This window comes from Ailuropoda melanoleuca, chromosome 7 (genome assembly GCF_002007445.2).
Source record: "Ailuropoda melanoleuca isolate Jingjing chromosome 7, ASM200744v2, whole genome shotgun sequence".
NCBI lineage: Eukaryota > Metazoa > Chordata > Mammalia > Carnivora > Ursidae > Ailuropoda > Ailuropoda melanoleuca.
This window is the reverse complement of record NC_048224.1, coordinates 125,588,664-125,599,830: the sequence shown is the minus strand read 5'-3', so window position 1 is coordinate 125,599,830 and position 11,167 is coordinate 125,588,664. Positions and strand designations below refer to the sequence as shown.

The following is an 11,167-nucleotide window of genomic DNA, read 5'->3' as shown; positions in this document are numbered from 1 at the left end:
GGCCGCCGGGGGGCACACGCACTCGCACCCCAGCCCGGGCAACCCTGGCTATATGATCCCGTGCAACTGCAGCGCGTGGCCCAGCCCCGGGCTGCAGCCGCCGCTCGCCTACATCCTGCTGCCCGGCATGGGCAAGCCTCAGCTGGACCCCTACCCCGCGGCCTACGCCGCCGCGCTATGACCCCGCGGGGCCGCCTCGCGAGGACCGGTGTGCACACGTGTACATATGTATAGGTACGAGCTCCGCGGCCTCCCCGTGCGCCCTCCCGCGACGGGGGCCCCGGTTTGTATGTATATAGGATGTATAGGTGCAGGTAGAGGCAGAGATGACAGTCGGGGCGCGAGTGGCAGAGCGCGCGAGTGCTCGGGCGAGTGTGCGTGTGAATTCACAGATCATTTCAGACCCGCACTTCGGCAGCCCACTTTAAGGAGGGCGGTTGTATCCGACAGCAGTTGATGTTTGCTTTGCACTTCGGAACTGTTGCTTTTTGGCCCACAGAGGTGGAGGAGTAACTTTTTGACATGTTGGGCTTTCCAGTTTTGTTTGTTGGAAGTTAATTGTCGGTTTTGTTTTTGTTTCTCATTATCTTTTTTTTTTCCCCCTCCTGGTCTGTGTCGCATGCACTCTGTTCAAGTATTAGGTCTGAAATGGCTGGCACAAGGGAAAAGCTTATCTGTGTCATTAGTTTCTCAGAGAGAGATGGCTCTGAGCGGCCTTGCTCCCTATTTGTACTATTTGACTTTGCAAATCTCTGTTCTCTCAAGCAGAACTCACAGACCGGATCCATTCTTGACCAGTGACCGGCTCGAATCTGGCCTTTTGTATGTGAGATGATCACGCTTTCTTTTGTTTATCGCGTCATATGCAAATGAGAGCAAGAGCTCTTAAGAGCAAGGAATGCAAACAAGAAATATGTGCGAGATGAAAAGTTGTCAATTGGATTTTATCCCTTAAAAAAAAAACTGATAAGTCTCCCTGAGTCCACTTGCTTGGATTTCTGACACAGTTTACAGGAAGATAAAAGGCACTGTTCCTATTTTCCCCTTATGGCTGAGTTCACCTTAAGATTGTAAATGTGTATATGTCCGTGAAAACATGGAGTCTGAAAATGTGTTATTTGCGTTGCCCTAAATTTGAGTCGGTTTTAGACTCTAAAGCATTTTGAGCAAATGTCAAAGTTAACTTTTAAAAATTGCGGGACTATTTCAGAATCGCAGTTTTATCTAAGATGAAATCAGACTTTTTCGTCTGAGTGGTAATGATATATTTATTATTTAGCAAAACTGAAAAAAACCAGAATTGTTTGACAGATGTCTCTGATTTTCAGCTAGCATTTCTTCACCAACTTGAACCGCTTAAATGTGTTTTGGAGTTCCCTCCCTAATTAGCTTATTTTTTAGATTACCTGCAATTCATTTGCAAATTATGATAAAACACATTTTAGAGAAAAGAACCTCAATTATAGCTTTTTGTTTCTTTTTAAATGTATATATTTTGACTAATGTTTGTGAATGAAGTTGGCTAACATGTATTTAGTTTCATTTTGACTTTATGTAATATAAAGTTTTAAAAAGTTTAAGTATTGGTTTTAACCTTTATGTGTAAATGGTTTTCTTGTGTGATCTTCTAATTTAATATTAGACGTCTAAACTATATCTGTAAATTAGAATCCGACCATCACTCTGTTCATTTTTTTTGAACAAAGAGTTTAAATAAAGCCTGAACCAGGGAAAAGAGAAAATCCTCTATTTCTTGTTGAGTTCCTAACAAGATTTTTATCTGAATTGCCTTTACGTGCCTGGTCCAGGTGAAGTGTAAGGTATCCTCCAAAGGCAGCCTTTGTTTCACTTTTGAATAGATTTACTAGGAAATCTAAATCAAGCCATTGTTATTCAGAGCCAAAAACCTGATTTATCACATTTTTAATCGTGAATAGGAAAGAAGATAAAAAAAAAAAAAACCCAAGTAGTTGTATTATCTTGGGGGAAAAAAAAGGGCATTCATGAGCCAGTAGAACAGAGCCCATTGAAAACATCCAGACTGTTCAAAGCATTTCACTAGTTTCCAGTAACATTTTAAGAGAGGAAAGTTGCCTGACCACTTTATCTTGTTAGTGGGAGAGCCCCACCACTTAAGTCAGTGTAATTTGTTCACGTATCTTTGGCATATTCCTTGTTTACACCTTAAGATTTTACTAGGAAGACTAATCACTTCGAACGACAATGTACAACTTTTGGCCTCTTTAGGGCTTTATTCTGTCATACTAAGCAGCATTAAAATATAAGTATTACAAATTCTGCAGGAGAGGGTTGAATTTCCAGGGCTAGACAAGTTTTCACATAAAGGATTTTCATTTTAGAAAGGAAATTACAGGGCACCAGGAAGACTATCAGAGAAAAAAAAATTAACTGTAGGAAGATCTTGATTTTCCGCCCACGGAGATAGAAATTCTCAAGATACAGGATTCAACTAGTCCTAAACTAGTTTCCCCATTGACAGAGACCATCTCTGGGAGCTGCACGTCTTTATAAGCGACCCAACTCTTTAAAGTCATTGTTTCCCCCCAACGGAATAATATTTTAAAAACCATGAAAAGTTTTGGAAATGTGAGAAATAGGCTCTGCTGGTTTGACCCTGATTCACTAATTAAAACGATCCCTCTCCTGTTATTCCCTGAGCTCTTTGCAATATTATAAGTTAATTCATATGGTTCTGAGCGATTATGCAAAACTAATTTGGACTGTCCAGGGGTAATTATCCCTGACACGGTTAATTAAATCCTTTCAAGGCTTCGTCTTTCCCTTTTGTAGCAGCCCATCACTTCTCAACACGGAACTTCCTGCGGCTTGCTGGAAATCACCCCAGCCCTAAATCTTAGTTACCTCCCTGAGCCTTCCAGCTCGGCCCCACCGGCACGACGATTCCCCGCCCCCTCCCACCCCCTCCCTTTTTCCCAAAGATCGCGCTTTCTGGGAGCAACGCTCCGGAGTGTTAATGAATAAGAAGAGGACTAGAAAGATGAGTAAGGGGGGGGGAAGCTGCCGGGGGTGCGCACACAGGGTGGCATCGCCAACAGATTGTGCGGCTGTTTGGTTTGTTTGAGTATATCCACAGACCCCACGGGGTGACCAGTTTATCACCCTTCGATTCCAGTGTTCTTGCCAACAAGTTGCGTCTGGAGAAAGCCTCCCTGCAAGTTAAACTGTGCAGAAGTAAGTGGGAGCGACTCCAGGGCAAAAGCGTGGAGCAGGGGCTAGGTGTGTGTGTAGAAGTCTGAAAGTGGCTCACAAATGCAGAGCTGGAAGGAGCTGATGCGGGCTTGAGAGCTCTATTTCTGTCTTTATCCATCTCTCTTTCTTCTCTCCTCCCTCCCTCTCTCCCTTCTTACATTTTCCTTCCTTTCTAAGGTTTGAAAAAGCCACGACGACATTTTTTAGGTAGTCACGGTTGCCCAAAGACTTTAGACAAGCCTCACATCTGAAGGGCCAGGTGTGTCGCCTTCGGGCTTCGCGCAAACAGGTGGAATTTACTGTGTCTGAGCAGGGAGAACCGGAGCTGGGGGACGCTGCCGCGCGCGAGATGGCTTCCGGGAAGCAGTGGAGCTGGCCGCTATTTTCACTTCTTTGGACAATTTCCTTCCCCCCTTTCCGCCTCCCCAACCACCGCAAGAAACAAGAACAAAACAGTGCGGGTCTCCCACTCATCCCCCGACTCCAGGCGGCCTCCGCGAGGGGCGCAGAAGATGGAGAGAAGATCCTACCGAGTTCCCGGAGCAGATAGGGACCCGCGCGCCAGCCAATCAGAGCGCGGCTCGGCGCCGGCGCTCCCCGCCGCCGCCGCCCCCTGCGGGCGAGGGAAGTTCCCCGCAACTCGCCCGCCCCCAGTGTCGGTGTCTTTCTTGCGCCCACAGCCCAGCGGAGGCAGAGAGAGCGCCGTCCAAACTTTATTAATCTCTCCCCCGTTCTTTCTCCCTCAGCCCAGTATCTCAAAGGTCAGCCCTCTTCTTTTAAAAGACTGATATTATTAATTCACTGACGACCCCCCCCCATTTCTTTTTTCTCTCTTGCAGGGGGGAAAAGGGGGGAAATCGTGAAAGAGCTTTTTTTTTTCCATCCCCCCCCTTTTTTTTTGTCCTTCAGTGGGAGCGTTTAGACAGTCGAGGAGGTTTTGTCCGGGAACAAAACGCAGGGTTGGGAGGTTTTGTGAGAGTGTTGTTTGTTGAAGTGGAGCTAAGAAAAAGCGGCGGCTTTCTCCTCATTGTGAAGAAACCAATCAGTGGTATTTGGAAAACTGTTAGCATTGTGCACTTCTTCTGTGTCCATTGTGAGGCGTTTCTTTTCACAAGGTTTTTTTTTCAGCCGATCCAGCTGGCCGGAATGAATAGCGGTGCAATGTGTACACGCTTTGTCCCTCCGGCCTTCAAGTAGCCCCCATTGAATAGACTAAGTTGACACTGCGTGACAGTGAAACAACATAATAAAAAATACATGAGCCCCTGAATAGGAGCAGGCGCATAAATAAATAAAATGGGTGACCAAAACTGGATAAACTGAATGACAAAACGGTGAAAGGGGAACAAAAAGATATTTAACACGCTAGATTAGCATTAGAATGCGATCTACAAGGCAGAACAATTGATGAATAGGTTTACCGGCCAAGAAAGAAATGGACTAAATGCCCTTTGAATAGATATGCTTTTTGCAAGGGCTTTGAATAGATATGCTTTTTGCAAGGGTTGAATGGGAAAAGGTAAAGATGAAGCTATGCAAATGAGCGGGGGAACTTTTTATATATATTCTTTAAACACACACACACACACTGCGGGAGGAGAGTGCTGCCTCGGGATGTTTATAGAAGCAATAATTGCCATTATTAGCATTGTCTGCAGCAGATAGAAATTGAACAGGTTGGGATAATATAGGGTAGCAGTAATTATTCTTCTAATTAATGGTGCTTTGGTACTTGAAAAAAGAAAAAAGGAAAAGAGAAGTAAAAGTTATGCAGAAGTTATGTTTCCTTGTGTCCGTTTGCCCAGCGTCGGAATCTGTATAGCAGCAAGTCTGGCGATTCCAAGATGAATGCTGATCTTAGAACATTTCAGGGAGCCAATCCTTAGGCTCTGGGTTTGGGGCCCGATTTCCATTTATGCTGCGTTTTTGAGGGTCTAAGATAGTGTGTGGTATCCGGTAGGTGCTGAATGAAGAGTTGTGGAATGGATGAATATAAATTTAATGGGGGGAACCCGGGCCTCCTATGGATGTGGGAGGAGGGGGAACACCAAGGCCGATTTGCCTTTCACCACCCCCTGCCACCCCCGCCTCCTTTATCTAGGGAGGGGAGTGGTCCAGGAGGGAAGATCGCTCCCACTTTTCTGAGGGTTCTTTCTTTGTCCATCTGGGCCGCTGGAAAAGATATAAGAACCAAACAGGCGACTCCTGCCCTGCCCCCTCATTCCATCTTTGTCCTCACCCCTAAATCCACCCCAAAGGCAGAGCCTTTGAGGAGCTCCCCCTGGCTGTGTAGAAACGCTGTACCCACCCGTTTAAAGAATTAGAATACGCTTAAAGCTCGGCTTTCTCTCGGTTTTCTCCTCTTACCCCCGCCCCGTTTCCCTTCCTGTCTGTGTGTCTTTGACCCAATTCCACAGGACTAGGGAACCTCCCGGCTGAATTGCAGGGCGCGAACCCGCCGAGATTTGAGCTGTCCTTGGATTTCTCGTGCTGCCCTGGGAGCGGGCGTCCGTAGGGGCCATTACAGCCAACGAAGTCAATTATTTTCGATGGTTAACCACCAGGCCTGCCAGGTCGCTGGGCCACCCAGCCGTCGAGCTTTCCAGTCGCGTTCTGAGTTGCCCCTAACTTACATGAATAATGCAAATTATAGATCGCGGAGCTGACAGGTCCCGCGAACTCGCAGAAGCTCCGAGGGCGCTCGGAGCAGCAGCTCTCCAACCTCCCCGACGGCTGGAGGGAAACTCGGTTTTGAGAAGCAGTGACTACTGCTTCTGAATTGTGGTGACAAAGGGGGTGGGGGGACGGGAGTGGAATCCCAAACTCTAAAAGCAGTGAGGTTTCCCCCCTTCTTTTTAAAGAAGCAATTGAGCCTTACCAAGAGACTGGGGCCGCGCGGAAGCCTCGCATATTTTAAAGTGTAACCCGAGCCTTCGCGGTTTCAGCTTCACTTAAAACACGCAAATTCTTAGAAACTGAAATGTGAAAAACTTGCGGAGAACTCTACCCGGGATAAGCCCATTGAAAGTCACTTTAAGGTGATAATATTCACAGCGACTGGGGGTGATGGGCACTTGTGTGGGAGGCAGCGACCTGTTGGATTTGTGGGTCAGGGTGGCCGCTGGGCCTTCAGCTACCTCCTCCACTCAAAGCAGGGAAGTGGTATCCACAAGGCAACCAGTAAAGGTTCTTCGCTTTTGTGACCCCCACCGCTCAGTCCTTCTCCCCACCCCAGCCCCTCACTACACGCTTTGTCAGGTAGACTCCAGCACCCTTGCCGAGGCTGTCCCATCATTCACACTTGACTGGAGGAAATAAACTCAGCTTTGGCTTTTTAATTCCTTTTGAAGACGTTTCAACCTGATTTCTACCTCCTTTGGGCTCCTCGCTTGATTGGGGGAGGGGTTATTTAGGGACTTTTTGACAAACAGCAGAAGTTAAAGTACTAATTGTAAACACCCCGTTGCTCTCTTTGAATGTATTTATTATATTAGCCGAGCACTTGGAGACACACGGCCTATTACTCATTTCGAGCCTCTAGGCAAAGAATTCTCTTACTGAGATCGACCAGTAAAACCAGATTTCTTGGGGGAAATTACGAGGACGTCTTCAGACTCTCTTCACGGAATATTACTGGATTGTCAATTTCACTTGAGCACCCTCCTCCCTACTCAGCCTAGCCTTAGTATTTTATTTCGGGATCACCCCAAGGTAATTAGCCACTTGCAGAAAGCTTGAAATCTCAAAAGGAGAGCCGCAGCCTCGGATAACAGAGACCAAGTGAGGCTTTTCAGATCGGTTGGCTCCACTGGGGCTACCTTTTTCATGAGGTCAGGAGTGGAGAGAAGTCTGTTTGTAGAAGAGGGAATGCCTTTAAAAGGGCTCTCAGGAACCCAGGGTGTGTGTTGTGGCGGGGGAGGGGGGCTCAAAAGGGGGCGGAGAAACAAGCTTCCCAGAATGTCACCACCTTGACATCGCAGAGAGCTCAGCCTCTCCTCCGTAGAGTACGGCCACTGAGTTTGCAGAACTTTATAGCGCTTTCCTCATTTGCCCATTTCACATCCAAAAGTTTGTACACCCGCGCATACACACACACGTGGTTTGAAGCAAAACCCTGTTTGTTTACCACCATATTGTAAAGTCTGTGTTTGGGAATAGCCACCGAGATAACAACAGACTCGAAATCTATGCGGGCGTGTATCAAAAGGCGGAGGAAATTGGGTGGAATTATGACACGGGAAATCTGCCCAACAACGTTTTCGCGCGCGCGCTCGGCCTCACTCGCTCCTACTTAGCTGAAGTTTTGGTAAGGGTGTTTGTTCTAAATTGGATCACCTCAACGGTGGCCTACATTGCCTCACTCTGCCTGCACAGACCGGCTCAGTGTCGAGGAATGAGAAAACGCACGGAGAGCCTGCGAGAGGAGATGGAGAACCTTTTCAGGGAGGCAGTAGGAAAAATGGGTGCTGAGCGAAACGGAAGGAAAAGAGGGAGGATAAAAGAAAAAGAAAATCAGGACCGGAAAGATAACAGAACAGCAGCACCACTGCCACTCCCTCTTGCCTTCAGGTTCAACACCTGGGAAAGGTGCTACCGAGGGCAGGTGAGGGATAGGACGTGCCAAACAGCAGAAGGAGGTGGAGAACCCCAGACTTCCAGACGCCCCCCAACCCTGACTCCTCTACAAGGTCCCTGCGGGTTCAGTCCCATCTGAGAAGAGTGGCCCCGTTGGGGAGGGCGGGGAGTGGGAAGCGATGATCACGCGGGCTCTGACAGGTTCCGAGTGGAACTGAGGGATCCGGAAGCGAGGGAAGGCCCTGAAGGTCCCCCCCCCCCAACCCTAGCCCCTGCAACGCCTTGCTCTGCGGCTGGAGCCACATTAGAAAGCCGAGTCTCTGGAATTGGGGCCAGCCTCTCCTCCACGAGTTTAATCCTTGCAGACCCACAGTGGAAAACACATTATGCGCTGCCTGAAACTTATTTAGGAAAAATAAACCACAATTATGGTGGAACTTTAGAAGAGGGGCCGGTAACAGTCGTGGGACTGTGGAGCTAAAGCTCTTGTTTCTTCCTGGGAAATCTGCCCTGGTGGCCTTGTAGGACAGCCTGGGAGCTCTTCCAGCTCCCGGGCGAGAGCCTGGGGGCATAAATACGGCCCTTAGTTTATCGCCCCAATACCGCGTCTCAGCCACCTCCCCACTTCGGGCCGCTTGGGGACGCGGCTGCGGGACAAAGGCGCCGGCTGCTTTGCTCCAGACCAAGGCTTCTTTGCGCTTCTAGAGCCCAAGCCCAAGTTGCTGTGCTGCCTTTTCAGGGACTCGGCGTTCTCTTGCAAACCTAGACTTGTGTAAGTAGTTAGAGCGGTTGATGAATATGTATTCGAACGGGCTGTTTAAGGCTGCGTGAATAAACATGAGCCCGCGGTGGCAGCTCCCACCCTCTCCCTTTCACCTCTCTGGGGCGCGGGGAGCCGGAACCGGCGAGTCTCGCATTCCTGATACCGCGAGGACCGTGGGTCGGCTGGAGCAGCGCTGAGTCTCTCTGAGCCCCCGCACCCGGCTAGACACCCTCCCCCACCTGGCTGCCGGAGAGCACGGCGGGTGGCACAGATCCGCGTGCACCCACTTCCCGGGGTCTTTGGACACCGTTTCCTTTCTAGAAAGCTGCCCTGACTTGTGTTACTGAGGTGCAGACTTTGAGAACCTGGGGTGTGGGAGTGGGGGGAGTACTCGTCTCCCTCTCCAAATCTGGGGCTAGCATTACTCAACACGAGTCTCTGCGCAAAACTAGAGAACCCTGAACTTGTCCCCGGGTGTAACGGATGGAGGTCGTGACCCACCTGCGGGAAAGAAAACGTCGAGCTGCGGATTCCAGGGACGGGACAGCCCTCGCAGAAGGCGTTTGTTTTCTGCTGTCTGCGGGCGGAGGGGCGGCCGCGGGGAATAATTACCCACCCACTACACTTCCAAAGTCTCCACCACCTCCCGCTGGGAAAAGTCGCCTTTGGGCCTCTTTGTCTCCCTGGAGCCAGGGCGTCTTCGTCTTTGGAAACTGTGCGAAATAACAAAGCTGACTGTACACGCAGGCCTCGGCAGCTTCACCACCCGCATCCGCCCGGGGCCCCCACGTCTCTGTCTCCTCTCAGGCACACACTGGGTGACAGGCCTGGGCCGGGCCCGTATCGGATGCCCGCGGCCCCGCAGCGCAGCCCTGGGGCTCAGGCGGAGGCGGAGGCGGAGGCTTGGCTTGCCCCGGGTCCAGGCCCTCCGGGACCAGCCGAGAGCCAAGCCTCCTTGGACCTTGAGGCCTTCTTCAGGCCTCAGACTCCCGCAGCTGCGGAAATGCCAGCCCCCACTTCGCACCCGGGGCTGCCACTTCCGCTCTCACCTTGCGTGTAAGAGGAGGGAAGTCGGCTTCCACGCACCGCACACCCGGGACAGTGACCCCTCCCCGCGCAGAGAAGCGCTGCGGGGGTGGGAAGCGCTTCGCACCACCAGGAGGCTGGTTTCGGTGGCTGGAAGGCGTTCCCGACCCCACCCGGCTAGCGCTTGTCAGAGGTCAAGAGAATGAGGTCCTTGAGATAAAGCGCAGGGTTTGTCTTCCTGCTAAAGCTTTGCGGATCAGGTTGAGGCCGAGTTTCTACCCAGATCGCACCGCTGGAGGCTTTCTCAAAAAGTGTTCCCTGAAAATAATGACTTGTCCGCTGGAGTGGGCTTGGGGGATTACCTTCACCAATGAGGGGGATGTAAAGGCAGCTCTAGCACGCGACTGAAAGCTCTTCTTCCTGCAGGAAGAACAGGGGCTGGTAGTTCTAGAAGCATAGGGCAAGCCTTGGGGAAAGTTTGGATAATTCAAATGGTTCCATTGGCCAAGGAGAGCCCCCTGGCTGGGGAAATGCCTTCACTAGAGGGTCAGGATTGGGAGAGGAGAAGGCACTTGGGGTTTTGGACTAAAATATGGGGGGCAAAGCAGGACACAACACTCTGGGATAAATTTCATCCATATAAGAGCAAGGCAGAGAACCCTAAGTCATTTGGAGATGGACATGAGCCAATAATAAAAATTGCTATCTCTGAGCTCCTAATTTGTGCCAAGTGAGCCCCATCAGATGCCCAAGACCAGGAAGCATCACTCACATTGTATTCTGTGAATGGTGCCCCCTTAGCAATAATAAGATGTCCCCTCTGACATCCTTAAAAATCAAAACAGAAGGCTCTTGATAATATGCTGTTTCTGATGTACTCTACTCTCCAAGCTGAAATTCACTTTATCATGACTGTGGGCAGATCCGTCTGGGGATGCTCTTAGTCAAGATAAAAAAGTTTGCCTCCTCTTCATGACGGCATTATTTACAATAGCTAAGATAGGGAAACAAACTAAATGTCTGTGAATAGATGAATGGATAAAGAAGATGTGGTATACATATTTATATATACAATGGACTATTACTCAGCCATAAAAAAAGAATGAAATCTTGCCATCTGCAACAACATGAATGGACCTTGAGGGTATTATGCTAAGTGAAATAAGTCAGACCGAAAAGGAGAAATACTGTATGATTCATTTATATGCATAATCAAAAAAATAAAACAAGCAAACAAAACAAAATAGAAGCAGACTAACAGATACAGAGAACAAACTGTGGTTACCAGAGGGGAGATGTGTGGGGAAATAGGAAAAATAGGTGGCTGGGATCAGAGGTACAAACTTCCGGTTATAAATAAGACCCTGGGATGTAATGTACAGCACAGGGAATAAAGTCAATAATATTGTACCAACTTTGTATGGTGACGTGGTAATTATACTTATTATAGTTACCATTTTATAATATATATAAACACTAAATTACTATGTTGTACACCTAAATCAATACGGTATATCATTCTTCAATTTTAAAAAAAGGAAAAAAAACCTCTCACTTTTCTGCTTTAACAAA

The 11,167-nt window shown here is 48.8% G+C and overlaps 1 protein-coding gene across 1 annotated transcript in view; it reads left to right on the top strand.

Annotated features, from left to right (window-relative positions):
- The window catches only part of SOX21 (SRY-box transcription factor 21), a 3,494-nt gene extending 1,824 nt beyond the window's left edge, over window positions 1-1,670 (top strand). Inside the window, exon 2 of the mRNA XM_034663809.1 lies at window positions 11-1,670. Within this exon, the coding sequence (XP_034519700.1) occupies window positions 11-181 (171 nt within the window). The 3' untranslated portion in view covers window positions 182-1,670. The remainder of the gene's footprint in view (window positions 1-10) is intronic.
- The last annotated feature ends 9,497 nt before the right edge of the window (window positions 1,671-11,167 follow it).